This window comes from Fusarium keratoplasticum, chromosome 5 (assembly GCF_025433545.1).
Source record: "Fusarium keratoplasticum isolate Fu6.1 chromosome 5, whole genome shotgun sequence".
Lineage (NCBI taxonomy): Eukaryota > Fungi > Ascomycota > Sordariomycetes > Hypocreales > Nectriaceae > Fusarium > Fusarium keratoplasticum.
The window spans coordinates 3,904,299-3,929,162 of NC_070533.1; the positions used below are offsets into that span (position 1 = coordinate 3,904,299).

The 24,864-nt window shown below is 51.1% G+C and overlaps 11 protein-coding genes and 1 pseudogene across 12 annotated transcripts, besides 1 other annotated feature; 6 read left to right on the forward strand and 6 right to left on the reverse strand.

Moving 5' to 3' along the window:
- Positions 1-1,890: 1,890 nt before the first annotated feature.
- Positions 1,891-2,751, reverse strand: NCS57_00788500 (uncharacterized protein; the record flags this gene model as incomplete). The annotated part of the gene is made up of 1 exon (XM_053057721.1): positions 1,891-2,751. One exon carries the CDS (start codon positions 2,749-2,751, stop codon positions 1,891-1,893), a length of 861 nt encoding a protein of 286 aa, XP_052913916.1.
- A 285-nt stretch (positions 2,752-3,036) lies between these two features.
- Positions 3,037-3,462, reverse strand: NCS57_00788600 (EthD domain-containing protein; the record flags this gene model as incomplete). Its single annotated transcript, XM_053057722.1, has 1 exon — positions 3,037-3,462. One exon carries the CDS (start codon positions 3,460-3,462, stop codon positions 3,037-3,039), a length of 426 nt encoding a protein of 141 aa, XP_052913917.1.
- A 321-nt stretch (positions 3,463-3,783) lies between these two features.
- On the forward strand, positions 3,784-4,947 carry NCS57_00788700 (Beta-lactamase domain-containing protein; the record flags this gene model as incomplete). The annotated part of the gene is made up of 1 exon (XM_053057723.1): positions 3,784-4,947. The coding sequence occupies one exon, from the start codon at positions 3,784-3,786 to the stop codon at positions 4,945-4,947; it is 1,164 nt and encodes a 387-aa protein (XP_052913918.1).
- A 3,249-nt stretch (positions 4,948-8,196) lies between these two features.
- Positions 8,197-9,324, reverse strand: NCS57_00788800 (Abhydrolase-3 domain-containing protein; the record flags this gene model as incomplete). The annotated part of the gene is made up of 2 exons (XM_053057724.1): positions 8,197-8,919; positions 9,001-9,324. The coding sequence occupies 2 exons, from the start codon at positions 9,322-9,324 to the stop codon at positions 8,197-8,199; spliced, it is 1,047 nt and encodes a 348-aa protein (XP_052913919.1).
- Positions 9,325-9,868: 544 nt separating this feature from the next.
- Positions 9,869-12,146, forward strand: NCS57_00788900 (4-hydroxyacetophenone monooxygenase; the record flags this gene model as incomplete). The annotated part of the gene is made up of 7 exons (XM_053057725.1): positions 9,869-10,469; positions 10,524-10,586; positions 10,649-10,735; positions 10,796-11,165; positions 11,225-11,759; positions 11,820-11,967; positions 12,016-12,146. 7 exons carry the CDS (start codon positions 9,869-9,871, stop codon positions 12,144-12,146), a joined length of 1,935 nt encoding a protein of 644 aa, XP_052913920.1.
- A 355-nt stretch (positions 12,147-12,501) lies between these two features.
- NCS57_00789000 (uncharacterized protein) lies at positions 12,502-13,443 on the forward strand (the record flags this gene model as incomplete). Its single annotated transcript, XM_053057726.1, has 1 exon — positions 12,502-13,443. One exon carries the CDS (start codon positions 12,502-12,504, stop codon positions 13,441-13,443), a length of 942 nt encoding a protein of 313 aa, XP_052913921.1.
- A 593-nt stretch (positions 13,444-14,036) lies between these two features.
- NCS57_00789100 (putative acetyl-CoA C-acyltransferase precursor) lies at positions 14,037-15,269 on the forward strand (the record flags this gene model as incomplete). Its single annotated transcript, XM_053057727.1, has 1 exon — positions 14,037-15,269. One exon carries the CDS (start codon positions 14,037-14,039, stop codon positions 15,267-15,269), a length of 1,233 nt encoding a protein of 410 aa, XP_052913922.1.
- Positions 15,270-15,785: 516 nt separating this feature from the next.
- Positions 15,786-17,246, forward strand: NCS57_00789200 (uncharacterized protein; the record flags this gene model as incomplete). Its single annotated transcript, XM_053057728.1, has 7 exons — positions 15,786-16,065; positions 16,119-16,291; positions 16,348-16,406; positions 16,457-16,592; positions 16,654-16,666; positions 16,717-16,791; positions 16,846-17,246. 7 exons carry the CDS (start codon positions 15,786-15,788, stop codon positions 17,244-17,246), a joined length of 1,137 nt encoding a protein of 378 aa, XP_052913923.1.
- A 590-nt stretch (positions 17,247-17,836) lies between these two features.
- On the reverse strand, positions 17,837-18,544 carry NCS57_00789300 (uncharacterized protein; the record flags this gene model as incomplete). Its single annotated transcript, XM_053057729.1, has 3 exons — positions 17,837-17,874; positions 17,953-17,998; positions 18,056-18,544. 3 exons carry the CDS (start codon positions 18,542-18,544, stop codon positions 17,837-17,839), a joined length of 573 nt encoding a protein of 190 aa, XP_052913924.1.
- A 382-nt stretch (positions 18,545-18,926) lies between these two features.
- On the forward strand, positions 18,927-21,370 carry NCS57_00789400 (Nitrogen assimilation transcription factor nit-4; the record flags this gene model as incomplete). The annotated part of the gene is made up of 6 exons (XM_053057730.1): positions 18,927-19,055; positions 19,141-19,837; positions 19,896-20,262; positions 20,322-20,389; positions 20,443-20,761; positions 20,824-21,370. 6 exons carry the CDS (start codon positions 18,927-18,929, stop codon positions 21,368-21,370), a joined length of 2,127 nt encoding a protein of 708 aa, XP_052913925.1.
- A 226-nt stretch (positions 21,371-21,596) lies between these two features.
- On the reverse strand, positions 21,597-22,806 carry NCS57_00789500 (annotated as a pseudogene). Its single transcript has 6 exons — positions 22,680-22,806; positions 22,376-22,606; positions 22,145-22,312; positions 21,858-22,091; positions 21,732-21,799; positions 21,597-21,674 (listed from the first exon to the last, which is right to left on the reverse strand).
- Positions 21,597-22,806: a sequence feature.
- A 743-nt stretch (positions 22,807-23,549) lies between these two features.
- NCS57_00789600 (DLH domain-containing protein) lies at positions 23,550-24,517 on the reverse strand (the record flags this gene model as incomplete). Its single annotated transcript, XM_053057731.1, has 4 exons — positions 23,550-23,614; positions 23,670-23,837; positions 23,895-24,174; positions 24,218-24,517. 4 exons carry the CDS (start codon positions 24,515-24,517, stop codon positions 23,550-23,552), a joined length of 813 nt encoding a protein of 270 aa, XP_052913926.1.
- Between the last annotated feature and the right edge of the window lie 347 nt (positions 24,518-24,864).

Sequence of the window (24,864 nt, forward strand, 5' to 3'; positions counted from 1 at the left end):
ATTTTTTTCTTTCTTCTCTTTCCTTTGGAAACCCACGGCTGACCACTCTCAATACAGCAACAGCAAATCCCTCTGACCATGGGATATGGCGTTGGTCACAGGACATACCACACAAGCGTTGTTCGTGGGCCGATAACTAAGGGCATTCCCGTTAAGACGCCAATGATGCTGGAAGAGGCAACGCTTGCAATTGACCAGTACATTGGCTCCCATCCAGGTAAGCGCGTCGTGTCATCCTGGGTTCACGCTGACCAAAGTGGCCTCTAGAATATACGCCAATCGCCTTGTATCATGCAATTGCCCTTACGATCGGAAGAATCACCAACCGGATTTATGTTGGAACCGAGTTCTGTAGGCCGCAGGCCCATAACGATGCTTGAAAGTAACGCTTACGCATGCATAGGTCGGAATGAGGAATTCCTGCAAAATGCTGCTGATTATGCTCAAGCTGTGGTCATATCCGCCGAGGTCCTTCGTATGTTTCCAGGTTGGATCAAACCGTATGCTTCACCTCCCTTCCGGATGCTTGGCCTCACAATGCTCACACCGGCTTCAGAATCTTGGTGCAATTCCTCCCGGTTATGAAGCATCGACGAAACGGCTACAAGTTCCTACGGAGGTACATTGAAGAGCGACTGAAAGGAAAGCTGGATGAGAATGGCAACAAGCCTGAGGACCTCGTCCAGTGGCTGGTTGACGCGGCTCCCCCAGTCGAAAGAAACGGTCCCATGATCGCTGAGAGGGTTATGGCGCTGAACGTTGCGTCTATTCATACCACAACCATGGTAAGCAACTTTGACATGACGCTTCTGCTTAAGCAGAATGACACTGACCTTGCTTTGCTTTGAGACCGTGACAGCCGCCCTCTACACCCTTGCCGCACAGCACGAGAAGTACCTCGAGCCACTACGGCGAGAGGTGATTGAGAATCTTGAGGACGGCGAACTGACATATGGCACACTCCAGAGGCTGCCCAAACTGGAAAGCTTCCTGAGAGAATCTGGCCGCTTCAACATTGCTGGTCTGAGTGAGCCTTGCCATCCTGACCGATGTCAATCTATAGTCAAGGACGCTTCGACTAACAATCTCTCTTGGTAGTGGCACTGCAGCGAAATGCACGACAGGAGTTTAGATTCTCAGATGGCACTGTCATCCCGCCTGGTGCAAAGGTGGGCACCCCGAGCCTGATCTTGCATCGTGATTCGGACGTATACAATGACCCGGATGTTTTTGATGGCTTTCGCTTCTGCCGTCCAGAGTATTCTGGTACTAAGGAAAAGACTCCCGTCACCACCACCAACAACTATTTCCTCTTCGGCCATGGAAGGCATCCTTGGTAAGTTCCTTTACCCAACAATCAATCGCCTTCAATGGAGGTCTGCCAGCTAATCATGTCCTGAAATGATTTTAGCCCAGGACGGTTCTTGGCAGTTCATGAGATGAAGATCATTTTTGCCATTTTGCTGCTCAAGTATGACCTCAAGCTGGCCCCCGGCACGTCACCGCAGCCTTGGTTCATTGGAACCATGGCCATCCCAGATACAACGTTGGAAGTGCTGTTCAAAGTCTGGAGGGGTTGAGTGGACAATGTTTGTTAGGTAAATCAGAATTGCATATGCCTCACTTGCAGTCAAGGACCAAATGAGCACGCTGGTAACTGGAGGACAAGTAGTTCAGCCATCTCGCGAGGCGCACCCAGAATGCTTATTGGTGCTTTTTCCATTTTTCATACGGTGTTTTACAGCATTGGTTTTGATACTGCCATGCGTTTATTATTGCGTTCTTTGATATTATGCACGATGGAGACGTCATTGATAATAACAATGATTAATCTCATGTCTATTGACAGCTCGATTCCAAAGCGACTGGAATCGTAATAGTACTACTATCTTAAAGTCCTAACAAGTGCTTCGAATCCTCAGCGATGGCTGGATCTCGTTGATCCTTGAGGAACTCCACGCGTCGTCTAACCGCCTGTGCTGTCATCTCCGGCTGCGACGAAACCCAAAACTTGCCCTCAGCGATCTGACGCATCATGATTTTAACCCCCTCATTGAGATCCATGCCATAAGTGTGCATCGCCGAATGCATCATTTGTCGATATGTTTTAGCGCTGGCGGGTTCTCCCGCCCCGGGCTCAGCGTCAAAGATGCTCGTCTTGAGCATACCTGGGATAACCGAGCACACGTTGACCGAGGTTTTCTTGAGCTGCATTTCCAGAAAAAGGCCCTCGGAGAAAGCCTGGACCGCATGCTTGGTGACAATGTAGGCGGTTTGGGTTGGGAATACGCTAAATGCACCGATGCTTGCAAGGTTGGCGATCCAGCACTCCTCGCCTTGGTCGATCATGCGTTGAGCAAAAGCTCTGACTCCATTGATGACGCCCTTGACGTTTATGTCGAGAATGGCGTCCCAGCGTGAGGCAGGAATCTCCCATGAGAAGCCGAGGATTTCGATGCCAGCGTTGTTGATGAGTAAACGGACGTGGCCATGGCGAGCGAAGACATCTTCTGCCAGTGCCTCGAGTTCCGATGGCACCGAGACATCGATGGCCTTGTGTTCAGCCTTACCACCATTTTCTCTGATAGATTGGGCGACAGCCTCGGCGCGCGGTGCAGAGACATCAGTCACGACGACAGTCATGCCTAGTTCAGCCGCGCGAAGGGCGAAAGCAGACCCAATGCCAGCACCAGCGCCAGTGATGACGGCTACGCCGCCGGCCAGCTTCTTTTCCGAGTTGGTGATATTCATGTCCACAGCTTGATCTTAGATGGTGAAGGCTCGGTTTGCAGGGACAGCGGAGAGAAGCAGCAGAAGAAGATTTATGCAAACACAAGAGACTCTAACCGCGGCAGTGTTACTCAATGACAAGACAGCCCCCCACCCACAGGCAACTGACAAAGCTGAGCTGACTCGGTTTCACGAGCAGCCCCCCTGAAGCATGAAAGAACACTCCTCGCACCAAGCCTATTACAGAGGTCGGATTTCGTTGCCATCTGAAAGCCACCACCACAGCTCCCGAGTTAAGCTAGGCTCCTATCCTCCAGAAACACAGGAGTCACAGCGAGTCTCGCACCTCTCCCCGACAACCACGACCAATGGCACTCGCGAAACATCCAGAAACGCAGCACAATCTTCCGCAACCTTGGGCGCGATGTGAGGTTTAGCTAGCAGTTCGGAAAACTTTAGGAAAGCCTCCTTGCTGTCAAAGGACATTTCCGTAATTGCATTGTAGCTGAGGTCGGATGGTGAACCGCTCATCACTTCAGGTAGGTACCGCTGAGCCTCATCCTCAGAATCAACTTGGAGCTGAGAGATGTATCGTCGCGTATGGCTCACGGGGAAGAGGCTGCCGCCAAGCTCTTTCATGAGCGGCACGTGAATGTTTTCGTAGTGAGCACGGAAAGCTGCAGGCGTCATCCCTGGCTTCCGATATGCGAAGAGAATAACTGTAAAGGCCATTGTGAAGAGTAGAGGTAGTAGGCGCAGGAACAAAGCGTGAGCTCACTTGGGAATGAGAGTTGTCATAAGATGAAGGGGAAAGAAACAAAATGGAAGCGACTGAGACGACCGAATGCAGGGCAATTTCAAGCCCGGGAAAGCACTCAATTCGTTTGAGAGTCAGTAAATAGGGAGGCGAGTCAGTCCAGACTTGTCAGTCCTAGAGGGGTAGCTCGAGATATTCCTCATGAAATGGCTCGAGTGCGCCAGTGTGATACGAGTAGAGTAGTGGTCCAGTACAACACTTTCGATCACCAGAAGACAACCGCCAACAGATTAAGCATGGAGAAGACTAGTCACCAAGCCCTCATCCAGCAAGCGCTGGAACGCTCCCTGGAGCTCGGCGAGATTGGCATCTCAGTCGCTGCTTACCACCGCGGTGAGCTGATTGCGGATGCTACTGCCGGCGTCATGGACACGGACACTAAGCGGCCAGTTGATGCCAAAACTCTTTTCCCAGTCTTCTCTGTCACCAAGGGCATTACAGCCCTGGCTGTTCACATTCAGGCCGAGCGGGGCCTCCTGACCACCGATGCACCCGTCAGTCGCTACTGGCCAGAGTTCGCCGCCCATGGAAAGGAATCCATCACGGTGGAGGACGTCCTCTCTCATCGCGCGGGAATCCCCCAGATGCCAGCGACAACCCCTCCACAGATGGCGGACTGGGACTGGATGATTGCACGCATCGCTGAGCAAGAGCCTATCTTCCAGCCTGGGAAGCACAATGCTTACCACGTGCTTGTCTGGGGGTGGATCGTGGGAGAGATTGTGCGGCGAGCAGACCCGAAGCATAGGCCATTCAAAGTGTTTGTGGAGGAGGAGATATGCAGACCCTTGGGAATCTCGGATTTTCATCTCGGGGTAGCAGACGATGATCTCGACCGGGTTGCCACGCTGTACGGAGGGGACAGCTTTGGAATGGACGATAAATACGGTGTTAACCCCGCTGGTGTCTTTCCCTCGGGCAAGGTGCACAACCAACGTGCAGTTCAGCAGGCGGTAGATCCAGGTGCAGGTGCCATCACGACCGCCAAGAGCGTCGCACGCATCTTTGCTCTCGTTGCCGAGGGTGGCGCCCTGGATGGCGTCCGTCTGATGACGCCTGAGCGAGCAGCTGGCCTGGTGCGTCCCCGAAAGGGTGCGTCTGATCCAGACAAGGTACTTCCAATCCCAGTCTGGTTCGGGGCAGGGGGGTTCTGGCTTGGTGGTGAGGCCGGGGCCTCGGACCCCCTGGTGGGTGACCACCGGGATATTGTGTACAGCCCTGGAGCAGGGGGCTCGATTGCCTGGGCGGACCTTCGAGATGGGATTGCAGTGGCAATTTGTCACAACAATATGGATACGCCTTCTGTCAGGGAGCCTGAGAGGACTTTCGAGCCTATTGTGAGGGCGATTAGGCAGATTGTTGCCGAGAGAGTTGCCAACGGCATTGGTGGTGATCGTTGATTGATGTAAGAATTCCATAGCGAGGGATGAGAGTATCCCTCTATCTTCTGGCGCAGTGATCTTGTTAAGGTCCCGGCTTTAACCATATCAAATAATACAACATCATATCATCATATCATCATATCCCAATGCCAACACAGTGGCCTTTGAGTGTCAGTAAGGACATTCAACGGAGTGATTGGCGGGGTGAACGAGCGGATGTATCTTCCGTGGTCCCGTCGTCATTTACGAGCTCCGTCGTTCTTCGTATTCCAAGAGAATCCGAGCCGGCCCCGTAACTCGTTTAATTCGGCACAGGATGGGACCGAGGACGGCTCGACTAGGCGAGGCGCATCCGCAGTCGGGCCCCCTGACCCCATACCCCAGATTTTCCCCGCATCCGCCATCGCCGAGGCCATGTATAGCAGACTACCGCATTTAGCCCACCGTGGGAGGGGACGTGGTGATGGTCTTCCCATGCCATTTACCCTTATCAGCACCCTGTGCGGTCCTGCTTGCGTTGCTCAGACCTCGTAGACAGCTCCCATGGCACCACAGAACACCTCAGTCAGCGACAGTGCACCGGAAGTCCAAGAACCACCCCAGGATGAACTCCGACGAGCAAGAAAACGTGCCACCGATCGTAAATCTCAACGACAGCACCGTGAGCGCCAACGAACCTACATCCGCCAACTCGAGGGCACGATCGAGACCTTGAAGACCAGCCTTGCCCAGTCCAACAATGGCCAAGTTAGTACATTGCTAGAGGAACAAGAAAGACTCCGGGCCAGATGCAAGCAACTCGAGGCTGTGATTCTACGCATCGGCGACCTCGCTAGTTCCGTGAGCGAGCAGAAACTTGACTCGAAGGACGCTGATCTGGAAAGTGAGCGCCATGTAGGCGCTGATGCGCCCTGTGCGCCCCTGACGGTGCAACAAACCCCTCCTCCAGACGACATCATCTCGGCATTTGATGGACAGTCACAAGCCCTGTGCGATCCGCCGTTGTCTTCTCTCGATCGGGATTCCCACCAAACACCGTATGCCGCCGTGTTGGAAATACCCGATCCTGTCCCGACTCAGGAGTTGGACTTCTTTGATCTCTCGGATTGCTTTCCAGTAGCATCCGTGGATGATGGCATCGATGCTGACCCAGCTCAAACTGACAAGGCTGCTGCTGACATGCCCACACTTGAGGTGGACGGTCGTCAAGACAGCATGGAGCGTTGCATCGCAAGTATTTTAGATGGGACCGCTGTCAGCCTGGACGTGTTGCCAGCCTCCATCATCAGACCTAGCCCTTTGGCTGCCGAACAGCGAGCTCACACCAGCTCATGGGGCAGCCCACCGGTGCATCTCTCGATGCCCAAAGTCTCTAATGATATGGGTCCGTGGGATAACATCATAATGAAGATGGTCAATGAAGCCCGGCTCCAATACCGGTGCGGCTTGTTTCCAGTTGAGGAACCGAGTTTGAGGAATGTCCTGTCAGCTCAGTCAACCGACGTCCTGGCATCTCGCCTCTATCACCACATTTGTTCGTATGGTCCAATGCCACTCCATCTTTTGCTGTCGATATTCTGGATTCAGTATGTCCTCCTAAGGGTATGTTGCACCAGAGTCGTTCTGAGTGAGTTTCGCACTTACTGGTGTTAGTGGTATGTTCTTGGGACTCGGGTGGATTTCCTCCGAATCCCCGAGTTTATGAGACCTACAGACCTGGAGAGACGCATTCCACATCGGCCATGCATCGGGATGTTTGCTTGGTGAGTTCCGCTTCATCTCAAAGCATCTGTGTGATTACTCATGGGCTTATATAGGCCTGACATCCGGCGGGCATTGATTCGAGACTCGGCCAGCACCGATCCTGAGTATATAGGAATGGAGCTGATGCTACACATGAGCAGAAACTGGGTTCCGGGAGCGAGCGTCACGGGGGAGCTTATTGGTAGCACGGATGTTTTTGCAGTCATTGAACATCAGTCGTGTAAATTGGAGTTTTGGAAAGTCGACAAGAGCTTCAAAGGTAAACATAAGCAATTTGAAAATTGCGGGCTAGATTAGACGACAACATCACTGCCAATATCAAACGCCATAGGCGAGAGGCCACTTGGGTTTACGATATACGAAAGGCCTCCTCGACCATCTTCTGAAGTACTTGTGCACGAGTTTGCCAGTCTATCCAAGCAGAGCCACCTGGCTACGTTGAGCGCACACTGACGAGCTCTGGCTTGCCTTGAATGCTAGCCACGCCTTCTGGTGCCGTACTTACTTGAAATTGACGGTAGTATATGACATGTGACGAAATGACAAAGGCAGGGTGGGGAAGCTTTGTCAAGAGAGCTGACTCGTAGTCTCCTTGCTGACAAGCCAGGGAAGCTCCTCAACACAGTCAACGCGTAGGGTATTAGAACTAGACATCATCTAGAGTGTAGAAATTAATGACTGCCTCTTCACTTTGCGTTCTTGAATCTTCAGGTTCACTAGCAAGCCCATAGCGAGAGCTACCCTTTCCCTTCTACTGCTATAATCCTTTGCCTACTTTCCCCAATGGCTACTATTGAACAGATGACTGCCCTCGCGGCGCAACTCGATGCTCGCACAGATGAAAGTGCCAAAAACAGGCCTCTCACCGAAGTTTGTATCTTCAAGCTTCTCCCCGAGTTCGCAAACGATCATGCCGCTGTCACGGCCAAATTTGAGGCCAACGCCGTCACTCAATGCAAGCCCGGATCGCCTCATGCGCGTGGGATCCGCAAGATTTCATGGGGCTTCTCAACCAATGACCCGGCTACCTTTGTATGGATGCTCGACTGGGACAAGATTCAAGACCACTGGGAGTTCTGGAAGACACAGGGTTTCCCACCAGTGATGGACGCCATCTCTACGCTTTTTCAACCGGGACGGCCATTGGTGATGCACTATGACTTTGGAGGCGAGGGAATGCTTGATCGCGACCTGTTGGTTGTCAGGGTCACGGTCTGGGACGATGGTGAGGAAGGAAAGCAGAAACAGCGTGCTAAAGAGCTAGCCAGTGGAAAAAGCAATGCAAAGCAAGTTAGAGGGGGGTACTCTGTCGACATTGACCAGGACACTTGGTGGTGCTCACTCTTGGGGTATGAGAAGGAGGAGGATGCTCAGAAAGACGGGATGTATGCTGCTGACGGGGCCGAGTCTCACATATTCCGCCTTGAGTATGCTTGACGCTGGGATGGAAAAACTGTCATCTCTCATCGAACAAAATTATTCATTCAAAGTTGGCGTTCATCGTCAGGCTGAAGCCTCGTCTGTGCAGAAGCTCACTTGAAGAGCGCGGACTATCTGTTCCCAGCAGTGTTCCACGTCCTCCTTCCGAAAGCCCTTGTTATTCTCTTTGTAATGACTGAATCCATGGATCGCTGCAGGATATTCGTACTTGGTCACACTGACGCCAGCCATCTTGAGGTTTTCAACGTACTTCTCAGCTTCCAATTTCAAACAATCCTTCCCTGCAACCATGACAATCGCCGAAGGGGGTTGAAGAGTTCTAAGCAGAGAAACCTCAGCCATCAACGGCGAGACAAACACTTGAGACTTGTCGACATAGGGAGGTAGGTATGATGCCTCCATCGTTGTCGCTGCCCATGAGGGCAAGCTTGAAGCTTGAGTCTCTTGGTCACAATCATCCAGACGTTCGTCATAGCTACGATTGAGGTCGACGCTGGGATAGAGTAGAACCTGGAGGACTTGGTGGAAATTCGAGGGGAGTGCACTCCGGAACTCAGCGCATGGGCCGGAAGTAAACGATAGAAGCAGCGACAGACTGGCTGTTAGGTTACCGCCGGCAGAGTTTCCCATGATTGCGACTCGTGATGGGTCTATGGTGACATCAAGTGTTTCCTTGGCGGCCGGGCTCAGAGCCCATTTGAGAACTTCATAGAGCTGGAGCAGTGCGTGCGGATAAGGGTATCGCGGTGCCTTGGCGTAGTCAACCGATATGATGACTGCTCCCACCTGTGCGACCCCGATCTATTAGCACTGACTTGGTTGTGAACCAAAGCGTTCCACCGCGGTGGTATCAGCAAGTAAACAAACCTTGTCGCAGAGTGACCGGTCGATGTGTTCTCCATCAGAAGGTTGGCCCAAAATGAAGCCACCTCCCTCAGCGACCAAGACGAGGGGGCGCACGCTTTGAGTGGTGCCCGCAAGGCGAGGAATGCAGACCGAGATGTTGACCCTGCCCTCACCTAGGCCGGGAGTCGTGACTGTTGTGAACTTGTCGAAGAGTTCGCCGGTGCCAGTCATGTATGCGACAGCTCTCCGTAAAATCCAGGCCGTGGCATGGAGGTAGCATGCGTATGGCGTGCTATAGCCTGGGCCATTGGAAATCTTGGGCGAGCTGATAGAGTCCTGATGCATCGTGATGTTTGATGTCTAGAAAGGATGGAGTGGTAGTGACGGGCGCGGGCGAAGTGGTAGGAGGAATTTAGTGACGAACCCTACATGCAAACGCAAGAGACTGGGTATGATGAGAGACTGAAAATGCAGCTCGCTTCGGTGGCTCTACCAGCTGACAAGGCGGGAAGGCTTCGTTGAGAAGCTTGACTCGGTCAAGCTGACTCCGCCAGACTGACTCCACCCCCCTGACCACTCCCTGGGCAATCCTTGTCCGATGGTGGCATTCAGCTGACAATTTAGCTTTGACTCGTCCTGGAGAGACTCATGAAGGCGCTCGCAACGAAAGAATAAATACCCAAAACTTGATTGGGCGTTAATATGAGACAACAGACATTCACAACATCGCTCGATTCATCACATAGTCTTGTTACAACGCCTGAGTTATTTTTTGTACGATTTGGCTTTCCGCTACTTAACCAGTTGCGGTAACTGAACCAAGTTAGTCGCACCTGTGTCCAAGTCCTATTGCCATGGCAAAAAGTTGACGCAACTGAGCTTTTACAACATGACACTTGACAGTCAACCTTCCACCGGCGCGTCAGAAACCTTGGCTTCCCTCGACCAGAGAGAAGTTTCGACAACCTTGCCTTTTGAAAAGCTCAAGCTGTCAAGCCAAGTGGGAAATACCGAAACATCGACATTCCAGCTTCGACAGCAATGGCATTCCCAACCCAGGAAGATGCGCATCATCCACGTCGGGGCCGGCGCGACGGGCTTATGTGCAGCTTACAAGTTTGAGCGACAGCTTACTAACTACGAGCTGGTGTGCTACGAAAAGAACGGCGAGGTCGGAGGCACATGGCTGCAAAACCGATATCCTGGATGCGCCTGCGACGTCCCTGCTCACATCTACACTTACACTTTCGAGCCGAACCCCTTCTGGAAGTCGTACTATGCCTATTCGCCTGAGATCCAGGACTACTTTGTTAACTTTTGTGAAAAGTACCAGCTTCGCAAGTATATCAAAGTGAAGCACACGGTTCTGTCTGCCACCTGGCACGAAGAGAAGGGACAGTGGGCAGTCGAGGTTGAGCATAATGGTCAGGTTTTCACTGATTGGTGCCACGTCCTCGTGAATGGTTCTGGGCTTTTGAACAAGTACAGATGTAAGCTGGCTTGACCTTTGGATCCTGTTGCGACCGCGCTAAGCAATCACCCAGGGCCCGATATCGAAGGCCTTCATTCTTTCAAAGGTTCTCTGATACATTCCGCACACTGGGACCGTAAGTGCTCTCCGCTAGAATAAACGTCATGTACAAAGCACAATGTCGTTAACCAGCCCGAGAAGACTCTATTAACTACGCTAACAAGCGTGTTGCTGTGCTTGGCAATGGATCCTCTGCCATTCAGATCATCCCACAGGTCCAGAAAGGTGAGAGAACCCACGACCAGCTACCATGTGCCTTTTGCCTTGCTAACCGTTCTCATCTAGTCGCTTCAAAAGTCGAGTGCTTCATGAGGGGCACCACTTGGATCGCGGCCCCCATGCCACGCGTTCCTGTTGAATTGACCTCCGAAAAGGAGGGGGAGTTCATCCAAGACAAGGAGGCCGTTCATCCATCCATTGGACAGTATTTCTATACTCCTCAGGAAATTCAGAAGCTGGCCAATGATCCTGAGTATTTACTCAACTATCGCAAGAGAATCGAGTATGCCATCAATGAGGGATTTGCCATCTTTTACAAAGGCAGTGAAGCGTCTGAGATGGCGCACAAGTACATGGTGGCTGAGATGAATCGGAGGCTCAAGAACGACCCTGTCCTGACACAGAAACTCATCCCGTCCTGGCCAGTCGGCTGCAGGTATGCTATTCCCACCAAGTCGAATTATCACTGTGGAAATACCGCTCACGCCTTCTCAGGCGGCTTACCCCGGGAGACGGATACCTTGAGGCGCTTACCGAGCCCAACGTACAATGCCACTTTTCGGAAATCACCTCGGTTACGGGTGCAGGACTCGTCACTCGAGACGGCGCGTCCTACGAGGTAGATGTCATTGTCTGTGCAACTGGATACGACATGGCATGGACCCCTCATTTCCCTCTCATTGGCAGAAACGGCATCAGCATCCAAAATGCCTGGAACCCTGAACCGAAGTGCTACTTGGGAATAGGAGCCCCCGGCTTTCCCAACTACTTCGTCGTAAACGGTCCCCGTGGAAACCTCGCCAATGGCACCGTTCTCCCGTGTTTCGAAACAGAAATTGACTACGTCGTCCACGCCGTCAAAAAGATGCAGAGCGACCGCATCAAAGCACTGGATGTACGGGAGAAAGTGGTTGACCAGCTCAACGAGTACATTGACGCCTGGCATGAGACGAGTGTTTTCTCTGCGCCGTGTCGCAGCTGGTACAAGAACAATACCGTCGACGGAAAGGTTCGCGTGTGGGGAGGATCAGTGAGTGATGATGCCCCTGGACAAAGGTCGATTATACATCCATGCTAACAGTTCTCTCAGTCAGTGCATTTCCTCAAGACTTTGAAGGATCCAAGGTGGGAACACTATAATATTGATTACCTGGACAGTAATCTATGGACGTTTCTCGGGAATGGCAGGATTAAGGCGGAGTATGACCATAGCTTTGAAGGCCTGACGCCTTACTTACGTAATTCTGATAGTCCATGGACAATTGAATGAGGGAAATACTCAATAGGATGTATCGGACTCTTTTGCAAGAAACTTACCAAGTGGGCCGCGTTATCTCAGCCGCGGCCAAAGTCCGCGGACAGTCGCCGTGATGGGAATATCCAGCTCCAGGCGTTTAGGAGTGGACTTGATCAGTAATTTAGTACTCTCATTATAGTCTCATATCACAAATGTCACGCTGTTTATGCTTCATATTTCGGGCGGTGCCTCTTCATCACGCCACCGTATCCGAACCTCATGTGGATCATGACAACTGACCCCAACTACCACACGGGCTAACGAGAACAGTACCTATTCCTTCAATAGGTACAATCGGATTGGTGAGGAACCGATACTATTCTGATCTTTGGGTCCGTGGGTGACATATATTACACCTGTAGCACCCCTATCCTTTCGAGGCCCTTCAATATCTGTATTGCGTATCATGAAAGCGTCATATCCTTCGCTCATTCTTTTCCTCTTTCAATACTTTACTGCAACCGACGCTGCAGCTATGAGCACATCAACCCCACCTTCGCCGCCACTCTCCATAGTCAAGAGGCTGACCAACGTCTCGTGCGGTGCTGACCCTCGAATGCCCGCTGGCGCTTGGGACTCACATCTTCACATCATGGATCCAGTGCGCTACCCTCCAGTTGAAAACATTCCCTACAAACCAGCCGTTTATAATCTCTGGGGCAATGCCATCTTCGAGAACAGCATTGGCTGCGATCATGTCTTTTTTGTCCAGACGGCAACGCACGGTTATGATCTGACATTGATGTTGGATTCCATGCGTGCCGTAGGAAATGAACGAGCATTGGGACTTGCGTTGTTCGACCCAAATACCACCTCACATGAGCACATTCGTAGGTGGAACTACGAGGGTGTTCGCGCCGTGCGTGTCAATCTCGTGACTTATGGTGATGACACGCCGATCGATGAGCTGAGGGATCAGATTGAAAAGTACGTCGAGCTTATCAAGCCTTTTGACTGGGTTCTTCAGCTGTACACCAAGATGGAGCGCATCATCGAGCTCGAAGACTTTCTGCCCAGTCTAGGCGTGCGTGTCGTCTTCGACCACTATGGCGATCCTGTTCTGCCGAAATCATCTGACCCCATCAACCCTTACGACATCAAAGGGTTCGAATCTCTGGTGCGACTCTTGAAAATAGGAACGACATGGGTAAAGATCTCTGGCGCGTATCGTCTCAGTCACGTTGACTCGGACATCTGGGAGGATCTTGACCCTGTGACTCTAGAACTTTTTGAGCAAGCGCCTAAGCGAGTGGTATTCGGGTCTGACTGGCCCCATACTCGGTTCGAAGGGCTGGATGTTAGGCCTTGGGTGTCTCATCTGCTAGATCTGACTGAGGGAAAGCAATGGCTGAGAGAGAGACTCTTCAGGGATAATGCCTTGGAACTTTGGGGAGTGAACAAGACCAAGTCCGCTTGAAGGTTTTTGTAGTCACGTACATGCACGAACAGCAGCATGGGCTACTTAGTCAGGGTCCAAGCTGATCAACTTGGATGGGCAGTAGAATAATGAGCTAGGTCCAAGAAGAACATGTCAAGCTATTGATTTGAAATGTCTGCTGCTTACGGTTCGACTGACAGAATGCAAAACTGCTGCAAATGTTGCCTATTTATGAGAATAATGCAGGCTGATGAATTTACAGAGGTTATATCAAGGCCAGGTTGTCTGTAGTCACCCGGCTCTTCGGCCATACCCATGTTTTGATTGACGCATTGATTCAAGCTCCAGGTATCAGACTATAATTCCTTTCAATGCTATTGAATTAGAACCTGCAAAAGGTCCAAATTCCACTGTCCCGGCATAGACCCCCGCGGAGTTTGGCCGTGGAATCTCACCGGTATAACTGTAACCAGCACTGGCTGACAAGATGACACAGGGACACCCCGAGGAGGGGACTTTTTAAGACAAGGCTGTTCGTAATTGTGGCTCAAAGATGAATTTCCCGCGACATCAGGCAGTGACGATCCCACTGCACTGCCGAGGCTCAGCCATCCTATCATATCCCAGCAACTATGTTTCCACCAAGAGGAATTGCTGCAATACTGGCCAAGGCGCCCAGTGACATTGTCATTCTGTCTTCATTACGCACTCCTATATGTCGTTCAAATCGCGGATCACTGAAGAATGCTTTCCCCGAAGAGCTCCTAGCGTCTGTGCTACGAGCCACAGTCGAGGAGCTACCTAATCTCCAACCTTCTGTCATAGAAGACGTCGCAGTCGGTGTAGTACTGTCTGAGCTTGGAGGATCCAAGGCGGCGCGCATGGCCATGAACCATGTTGGCTACCCATCGACGACTTCTCTCTATACTGTCAACCGCGCATGTTCCTCCTCCCTCGAAGCAATCTCATCTATCGCCTCTCACATCCGAACTGGAACCATCTCGGTAGGAATTGGGGCGGGCATGGAAAGCATGACGCGTAATTACGGCAGTCGAGCTATTCCTATTGATCTCTGGCCAGCTCTCAAGGAATCGCCCGTAAAGGACGCGCTTGATTGCATTCTCCCCATGGGTATCACCTCTGAGAACGTGGCAGAACGTTATGGGATCTCGCGGCACGACCAGGATCTTTTTGCAGTCAACAGCCATTTGAAGGCAGCAAAAGCGAGGTCATCAGGTCTCTTCTCGGCTGAGATTGTCCCTGTTGTGCAGAGCAGTCCTATTGGATCAGGAGATGTGGTTGTGGACACAGACGATGGAATCCGCCCGCAGGCTAGCTTGGAAGATTTGGCAAAGTTGAAGCCAGCTTTCAAAGCCGACGGCACCTCAACCGCTGGAAACTCATCTCAAGTCTCAGATGGTGCCGCTGCAACACTTCTCATGAGGCGCAGTGCCGCAGAAGAGAGTGGTTTAAGCAGCAACATCATGGGAAAATTTGTTTCTGCGGTCACGGTTGGTTGTTCGCCAGATGAGATGGGCGTCGGACCAGCAATTGCGATCCCAAGGCTGCTCGGTAGCGTTGGTTTGACACAGAAGGATATTCACAGATGGGAAATCAATGAAGCCTTCGCGAGTCAAGCAATCTATTGTCTCAGAAAACTAGAACTCGAGAAGGCATACCTGGATAACAGGGTTAATCCGAACGGAGGTGCTATTGCTCTAGGGCACCCCCTTGGTGCAACGGGTGCAAGGTTGACCAGCACTTTGATGCATGGCCTGGGGCGACCTGATGGCGGTGAGTTGGGCATAGTCAGTATGTGCGTTGGAACCGGCATGGGCATGGCTGGGTTGTTTGTACGAGAATAGATTCGAGGTCGTAGATTCAGAAAACTCGGCCACACCGCTTAATTTACTACGGCCATGAGACTGTCAACACTAGTTTCTTGGGGCGACTGTCGGATCAGTTTAGTGGTGGTACAGCATAATCAATCTCGTTTCCCAGCAAGATTCAAACTGCAATGATAGAACCATGGCTTGTCGTCCGCTCACGAGCTTCCACATACATGGTCATCAAGACCTCCGCGGACAAGTCCCGCGCCCAAAATCCGACATGATGCATTAGCTTGAACTTCAGCAGCCAGTTCTTCAACTAAACTTGCGCTAGTTTCAGCCAAGGAACTAAGGCTTTGGACCAAGAACGCGGGGAAAGCTCAAGGATCGGCATTGTGAGAACAGGATTGACACTCTTGATGGTCCGGGGTAGCTTCTCAGTCACATGTATATAAGTCACTGCAAGCAGTGCTCAATTACCGGACATATCAATCAAGATAACAGTTTAATTACAACGGAAGCATCATTTTCTGAACCAAAAACATCTTGAATATGCCTGCTATCGAATTCGCGAGCTCATACGGGAGCTCCCTCCACCATCTTGTGTCGGGCTCTTACACCAACAGAACCCTCTTCCTCCTCGCTTTTGATACCATTGCTCGGACTTTGACTTTGAACTCTACAATTCCTGGCTTTGGTCTTCACCAATTCGTCACCAGCAATGCTGCCAAGAACCGTGTCTATGCTACTGCCATGAGCGAGCCCCCTCAGTTGTTTTCGTGGTCAATTGATGAGAATTATCAATTTACTCACCTTGATACGGTGAATATCAGTAAGTTTACAAGAGTATGGAAAGATCTGATACGAATACTGACACCACTTAAGCCTCTTCTTCATGCTACTTTTCTGATGATGGCAACTTGGCTTTTTCATCTGGTGGCTCAACCGCCAGCATCCATGCTCTCACAGAAGTTGGTGGCATTGGCAAGCAGGTCGAGGAGCTCTACATGGTACCTGAAGAAGAAATTGTGAATGTGAACAAAACAAGAGCGGCTGTGGTAGGTTCAATACATACCCTCGTGGCTCTGAACCGCCAGTGCTAACATCCCCCAAGCTCTATGGCGCTCATGCTTTTGATGTCAACATTAACAGAAAGGGCTTTGTACCACATTTGTATGCACGAAACCAGGTTTTTTGTAACTCAAATGACTAATTTGGACCAGGGGCATGAACTCCATCTTCATGTATGACATTGCGGAAAACGGTACTGCTACACCTCTGTCGATTAATCTTAGCCCTACCGAAGGCGATGGACCGCGAAACTCTTTTCCCAGTAAAGATGGAAGACTTCTCTACGTGGTAAGTGACCCTAAGCATGGAAAGCTATACCGACGACAGACACTGATTCAATTCGTGTTAGATGACCGAGCACAGTGAGCAGAGACATGTGGATTCATGCGACCATTCTTACTGATCTCCCTAGGCCAATGGCTTGATGTATACGACATTCTTGAAACTCGCCTTGAGCACGTCCAAAGAGGCAGTGCTATTCCTGATGGTGAGCAATCATATCGAAACCTACAGTTTAGCACCATTTAACCAGAGATTACAGATATGAGGGGCGTCTATACCTTCCGCGGCAACACTGTCCAGATGTCACGCGATGGCAAGTATCTCTTCACGAGCACTCGCAGCTGGAATAACACCGAGGCAAACGGATACGTCGCCGCCTTTGCTCTGGATGACGCTGGCTATCTCAAACAGGAGAATGCTGTCTCATTCTACGAGGCGCCAGTTACTCTCGGATCTGCTGGTGGTCTGCGAGTCGCTCCCTGGCAAGATGAGACGAACAGCAACCCGGACGGTATCACGGACTACATGTATCTCAGCGATACCTCCGAGGGCTGCATGTTCATTCTTGGTTGGACCCCGTCGAACTACAGCCTCGATCTGGTGGCTTCACTGCACTATCCTGACAACAGCACACCTTACGAAGCAACCTGGCTTGACTAAGATTCTTGCAAAGAGACTCTGAGCTGCATTGAGGCTATGGCATGTCTAAACCTACTTAGTTTAGAACTTGGAGCAGTGCATAGCGAGGAAAGTTACACAGCAGCAAAATAAGGCCAGCTTGACGCGCCAGGAGCTTAGTCCGTTCAATTCCCGTTGTGTGATGGGATTTAGCCAAGAACGGAGACAGTTGAAGTTTCTGTGCCTGATCTTATTAGTCCAAAGGCTGTTTGCTTCATTGTATGTTGATTGTGCGACAAGAATTCGTTCTCCGCTGAGTGCGACCACAACTCTATTGAGTTTTATATTAGAAGTATTGTCTACATGTGCAGCCACTCTTTATTGAATACAGACTTGTACACTTGCCCCTTGCAGTAGCGCGAGCCAAGTAAAAGTGAGCTACTTCTCCATGTCAGAAATTTAACTCATATCTCTGGTCCAGAAAGCATTTAGAAACACAGCCTGGGTTGCGAAACAGCGGCTTCCGTGAAGGTCAAGGCCCACTTATTCAAACACAGTTTACTGCAGACTTGGAGGTACTTTTACCTTCATTGACCGTTTATTCCTAGCTTGGGTTCCTCGTATGTTGCTCTCTATAACGGTGTTGGAAGAGTATTGTTTCTTTCGCCGACTACATTGCAATATTCTCAGTCTCGAGGGCATCATGATAGACAAGCATAAGACGCAAGGGAGAAATTGAAAAACTCACCATCCAAAGCCACAAGAAAGCGGCTCACACAGTTGTAACATGCAACCTGAATGAAATACCATAAGCTTCCCTCAGAGAAGTGTCCCCCGGAGACTCTACATACCGTCGCCACAACTTCTACCACTTCTTGATGACTGGCAAAAGACTTGAGCCAGGCAAAGGTCTCATCAGCAACTTGCACATTCCTCGTCATCTCGTCCGCCACAACACAAACAGCCCATTGCTTCTCAGTAAAGCCATGTGGCCTTTCACTGCGAAGCAAGCTCGCCTCCTTCAGGATCTCATTCATCGACTCTGAAGTGACACCGCTGTTGACAGCTAGCGGGGCATGGTGCATCCACTCATACCAAGCTCTATTGACAACGGCGATGCGACAGATGGCGAGCTCACGCAGGTCATCAGCTAGCAAAGTCTTTGTCCGGATGGCCCCTACAAACGTGTTCCAGCCGGCGGCAACATGAGGGGAATGCAGCAGTGCCAAGTCCAGTGGCTGGATAGGACGAGGGTGACGACGGGCCGCAATGGCGGCGACAATGGCCTCCTCTTCGGGGGAAGAGGTTGGTGGAGGGTTGGGGATGTAAGGAACTCTCATGGCAGTTTTTCTGTTTGTCAGGTCCATGGGAGGAAATAGAAGTCGGGTTTAGACATGGGAAGTGTTATTAATATCAATATTAAACAATTACTACATAGTTTCTCCCGACCTTGTTCATCACGTCAACACTCTTCGCCTGTTTGACCCTTGGTCCGCATTCCCCGCATTCGCCGCGGAAATTCGCCACGGAGATTGACCGAGCCAATCATGGCAAGCACCAAGGTCTCTTGTTTCGCCGCGTTCAGACTGCGACCTGCCGTTGGCGACATTCCCAAGATTCGGATTTCCCCCGTCGGCATCTTTTTGTTTCCTCCAAGTGATCCAAGCTTATCTGGAGATCTGCCTGATACTACAGGCACAGTCATATCTTGCCCCCTGAACAATGGAGACCAATGGTGGACCAGCATCAGAGGAACAGGCACTGGGCCCTACGTCCGCCAACCGCTCCAAGAAACCGCGTCAGTCCCGCAAATATCGAGGCTTGACCTGTGCTAATTGTCGTGCCAAGAAGGTAACACTTATCCACCGGCCTTATCTAATCATGAATTTTGTTGATATGGATGATTGTTGCTGACTCGTCCCATGATCTCCATTAGGTCCGATGTGAAGGTAGTCAACCAACCTGTAAAACATGCGAAATCTACCATGTGGAATGCCGCTACGACAAACCTCCGCCACTCTCCCAGGTTGTCGCCATGGCGCGGAAGTTGCAGGAGGCTGAGGAGACAATTGAAAGACTCCAAGAAGTCGGCCCATCAGTTAATCGTCAAGACACGAGAGTATCTGTTGCCGAGAGAGTAGCCCCAGCTCCAGCTTCGTTCACGACCAAAGACCTTTCTGCAACGGCATCGTTGCCCCCGCGACACGAAATGGAACCGGCTGTGCCAGATACCTCACCCACGACACACCAAGGCCATTCAAGAGGCCTACAAGATCCTTCTCACCCAACCGAAGCCATCGACAGCACCCCTCAAGACTCATTGGCCATCGATCTCAGCGTGGATGAGCACGGTAAGATCTGTTACTACGGCCCGACCTCTGCTGTGCATGAACCTCTGGGCCTGGCTTCGCCATCCACAAACTCGCTGAGCCGTGGCGACGGGTCCAAGAGGAGCGACGTAAGGGCATATTTGGTATCACGCGCTCGAGAATCTACCATCTGGGAGGAGTTTGCCCTCGGAAATGCGGCCCTTCAACTTGGTCTATCTCGTCAGGTTATTGCGAGGCTGCTTCATCTGCACTGGACCTGGGTTGCTCCTATGTTCATGTGGGTGTACAGACCAGCATTCATGCGTACGTACTTTTCTTCATAAAAGCTACCACGTCCATAACTAACTATTGCCGTATTCAGGTGACATGACAACTGGCGGCCGCTACTACTCGGAGCTTCTTCTCCTCGTGTTATGTGCTCATGCCTCCAAATACCACGACAGCAACCACGCGCAACTCCTATTCTCTCGTGTTCGATTGCTTCTCGGCGACGAGATACAAAAGCCCAGCTCTATCCCCACTATACAAGCCCTTCTCCAGTTGAGTGCCCGGGAACTGGCGCAAGGAGCCATCTCACAGGCGTGGCTGTATAGCGGAATGGCCTTTCGGATGTCGGCAGATCTTGGCCTGCAGCATAATGGCCCCGATATTGCCGATCTCAAGGGCTTCGATCCCGTAGATTTGGAGATTCGAAAGAGGTTGTTTTGGAGCTGTTATTTCTGGGACAAGTGAGTTTATCTCGCCCACGGAACGAAACCAACATTTGCTAATGTGGACTTCTTTGCAGAGCCATCAGTCTCTACACGGGGAGACTCCCTGCAGTTACGGAGCTACCGCAGAGCCCCATTGACTTTAGTAGGCACACTACAGCAGATTATATAGCGTCTGTGTACTGACCTTCTGCGTAGTGGATGACTCGGCAGAGTCTGAAGTTTGGTCCCCTTACTACGAAGATACTTCACCTTTGACTCGACTGGCACCCAGCCAGTACCCAATTATGCAAAGCCATGCTGTCTCATGCTTTGAAAACTCTTGTAAACTCTCAGTCATCATCAACGACATCATAGTCCAGCTTTATTCGAAGCGAAGCAGGGCCATCACCGAGTCGTCCCTGAACGACATCAAGGCTCGCTTGGATACTTGGCGGAACGAGTCTCCTGCGCACCTACGATATAACCCAGACTACTTACCAACTATATGCCCACCTCCACACATCATCTCCCAGAAGTAGGTGTCCTCTCTCGGCATTGCCCCATTCTAGCACACATGTTGCTGACACTTGCGAAAAGTCTGCTGTACTTCGCCTCTGTCATTCTGGCGCATCGGCCGTTTTGGTCCGCTTCAGCTTACTACCAAGTATGCATGAGCGCAGCCCAGAGTATGGAGAAGCTGCTCTTGATGCTCGAATCAACCTTTGGATTCGAGAATATCACCTACCTCATGGGCTACTGCATCTACACAGGTGCATCGGCTGTTCTCGAAGATGCCAAGATTAATGACGGCGCAACACATCCAACCATGCAGACATTTCTGAGGGCCCTCAACCGAGGCATGGCAAAATGTCCGCTCCTGGAGCGTAGTCTGCACATCATCATTAAAGGCCTCAAACGAGCCCCTGCTCAGCGAGCACCGCCCGATCAGTCCTTGTCTGATAATGCCGTCTCAGCCATCATCAACAGCTACATCCCGGCGTTCCCATATCTTGATCCTGCAAGCCCAAACGATTTTGACATGGACGCGTACCTCAACGGTATGAGCATGGATGCCATGGCGTCTCTGGACTGTTATCCTGAGTTACAAATTGATGTGGATGAAATGATGAGACACGCACCGTAATTCCGTCAAGTGCCCTGTCTGACACATCGAGACGTGCGTCTCTACCACAGCGGAGAGTGAGACTCGAACGAGTAGCGCAAGCAAGGAAAATTTTGTCAAGGATATTCTTAGTCAAGCTCTGTTGTTAGGATTTGTATTTGACTTGTACAAATCATCTTTATTCCAAGTCTCTAATTATGGTTATTTTACGGTGATGCTTCAAACGTGTCTATCCATTACATGGGTATCAGTTCTGAATACCTGTGTTTGCTTCGGCCAATGTGTCAGCCTTGAGAGCTGGCCTATCGGCCTTGCCAGCCGTGGTCTGTGAGAGGTTGTTAGTGGTTCACAGATAAAGATTTGGCAGCTCAGGGGGACTTACTCCTCCATCGACAGGCATGATGAGACCCGTGATCCAACCAGCCTCCTTACTGGCCAGGAACAAAATGGCTATCATCCCAATGTCAGCTTTGGGTATCTGAGACATGCATATCTTGAGCTTGCTTACCGTAGCCAACATCCCAACCAGTACCCTCCTTCTTCATCAGATTCTGGTTAATTCTAGCCTGTCTCATCTCATCTGTCATTCCACGTCCTCTTGTCATGGGGGTGTACACCATTCCGGGCGCAACACAGTTGACGCGAATGTTCTCACGGCCGTGATGGGCAGCCATGGCACGCGTCATCTGGATGATGGCTCCCTTTGTTGTTGGGTAGAGCAAGCTGGGGTTTCCACCGAGCACTGAGCATGTTTTAGCCGGGCTAGCTTGTTGTGTATGGTGGAAAGATGCTTACATCCGCTCACAGATGACATGTTGACGATGGATCCTCGACCCTGCTTTCTCATCTCGGGAATGGCATATCGGCTCATCATGACCATGCTAGTGACGTTGATTCGAAAGTCCCTGTCCCAAGCATCCAGGTTGATTGTTGTGGCGTCACCCATTGCGCCGCCTACGCCGACTGTTTGTATTGTCAGTGTCAGGAGGTGTTCATGGCTGTAATCATGGATGTCATCTGACGTACCAATGTTGACAAGAATGTGAACAGCCCCCCACAGTTCGACAGTCTTGTCGATAGCATTCTTGCACGATTCTTCTTTTGTCACATCGGCTTGGACAACCTCGGAGATACCGCCCTCCTCATCAATCATTCGTTTTGTCTCATTGGCCCAGTCCACGTTGTAGTCTACGAGGACGACCTTGGCACCGTGACGTGCAAGGAGGATGGCAGCCGCACGGCCGTTGCCAATCTCGCCTTTACCAGGGGGGTTAGTCTCCCAGGAACGAGAGAAAAAATGGTGTAGGCGCCGTAGCGTCGGTAAACTGACCATCCATGCGGGAACCTGCACCAGTAACGATGGCCACATCTCCAGTGAAGTCGAAGGCTCGAGGGGGAGTCATTATGATGTGGGTGTAGAGGAAGTTTGTCTTGAGAGGTTTACTCGAGTTTCCAACGCTGGTAATTGCCAAGATTGGTTGATAAATGCTTGGTGATCAAATATCACTGAATAAATAATTTTATCATTAGGCCGATGATCCCACATCGTCCATCACCGCGGCGAATCGCCAGACTCTGCTGGGCAAGACTTCGGGGACTCGGCGCGGACAATGGCCGAACAACCCTGCTCCTTTGAGTGTCGAGTCAGGAGGAGGAGGATTTGCGAGACTCGTGATGTGGGGGAAAAGTGGACGTCTCCATTCGGCTTCCCCCCGGAATCTCATGCCGAGATTGCTGAGCTCTGGTTAGATCTGTTGCATGGTGTTACTATCGCTGCATCGCAATGGCGATGCCCCTTCTTAGAACGCCCACGCAGGCTTTGAAATGCTTTATCCTTTTTAACGTCCATGTTTTTATGACTCATGTAGCCTTTTACCTTGATACCGTCTGTAATGCGGTGAACTTGAATGTTTATATCGATCTTGAATAAGGGCAACATCTGTTCATTTAGGGACTGGCAGAATTGATTATCGGTCTACATAGTTGCAGGTCTGTCAAAAGATCGATTGAATGCATTGTGAATAAATACTCAGATAACGCAGGGGCCCTAGACGCCACCGTTGATATACACGCATATCTACCTAAGACATTGACACAGATGAGATGAATACCTAACAATATGGCACTTTAGTTGGGAGCACGGTTCGCTACGTACAAATCTATTTTACAGTCTAGTATTTGTCTATTTGTCTAGTGACATCTATTGGGATAACCAGTAATCAAACCACGCCACAATCCCCGCAAGGCTCTGCTCCTTCACCCACCCTATGGCTTATTAGCGCAACTCAACACAACACACTCTAGGGGTAACAAGACTCACGTTGGTAAGGATCCTTTGGATCACCTCTTAGAGCAAATCCATGCTCGACACCGGAAAATACCTGGTAGTGAAAGACCTTCTTGTTAGACTGTAGGATGTCCAGTGCTCGACGTCGCGAGGCGACGTCAAACGTGTGGTCGACCTCTGAGCAGGAGAGAAACAGAGGCTCTGTGAATAGTCAGCGAACCCTGTCGCTCCTGTGATCCTGAAAGTGTAGCTACTTACTTTTTAGATCATGGAAATGATGTTCCTTGAGGAACGCCGGGTGAGCAAAAGCCCCGACCGTCACTGTATCGCCCTTCAGTTCGTTGCACACATAAGGTGCCCCGAAGCAGTAGCCAACGCAGGCAAACCTGGTCGTGCTCGCGCCGTAGCTCTTCTTGACGGCGTCGACCCATTTCGGAACCGCGGCATCAGCAAAGGCTGTGTGCTTGCGCTTCCAGGCCTCGTAGTCAAAGTCCGGATTGTGTGTATGGCGGTCTTTGCGATGCTTCCAAACGGGGTCCTGTAGCGTAGCGTTAGTCACTTGGACATTTTAAACTGTGCACAAGGTGTGAACTAGCCCCACGGAAGTAGTCGAGGCCTAGGACCAAGTAGCCTGCATCGGCAAAGGCATCCATGACCAACAGGCCATTGGGGAACATGCCCCATACGTCCGGAAAGTAGAGGAGTATGTGTCCATTGGCCTTGTCCGGTTTCGGTCTCGAGACGTAGGTTTCGACATCTGCGATGGTCTCCCAAGTGCCTCTGGACTCGCCCTCATGGATGGCCCCTTTGAGACAGCAGCTCCCGCTGGGCTTGGCCAGGTACGTCTCGCTGCTAGACTGCTGCGAGGCTGATTGGCCCATGTTGTGATAAAATGAATTAGAACTAGGTACGACGAGGGGATAACGGTCAAAGACGTAACTAATAGTTATTCTTAGCCAAGTAGGGTATTGTTCGGGTTTGTATCCAACATCGTACGAGTCGCTTGTTATCAACTAAATAACCCTCGGTGTTGGATTAGAGGCGGCTGTCGCCCACAGACCAGACTCTCAAACATCCACTTCTCGGTTTGCAGCCGCGGAAACTCGCCGTGGGGATACTCCAGCGGTTCACGAGTCGGTTGATTACCTCTTGATTGGTCGATGGTGGTGCGGAGACAAGCCAGCCCCATGGGGTAAAGGCGGAGGAGATGCTAGCTACCCCAGAATCT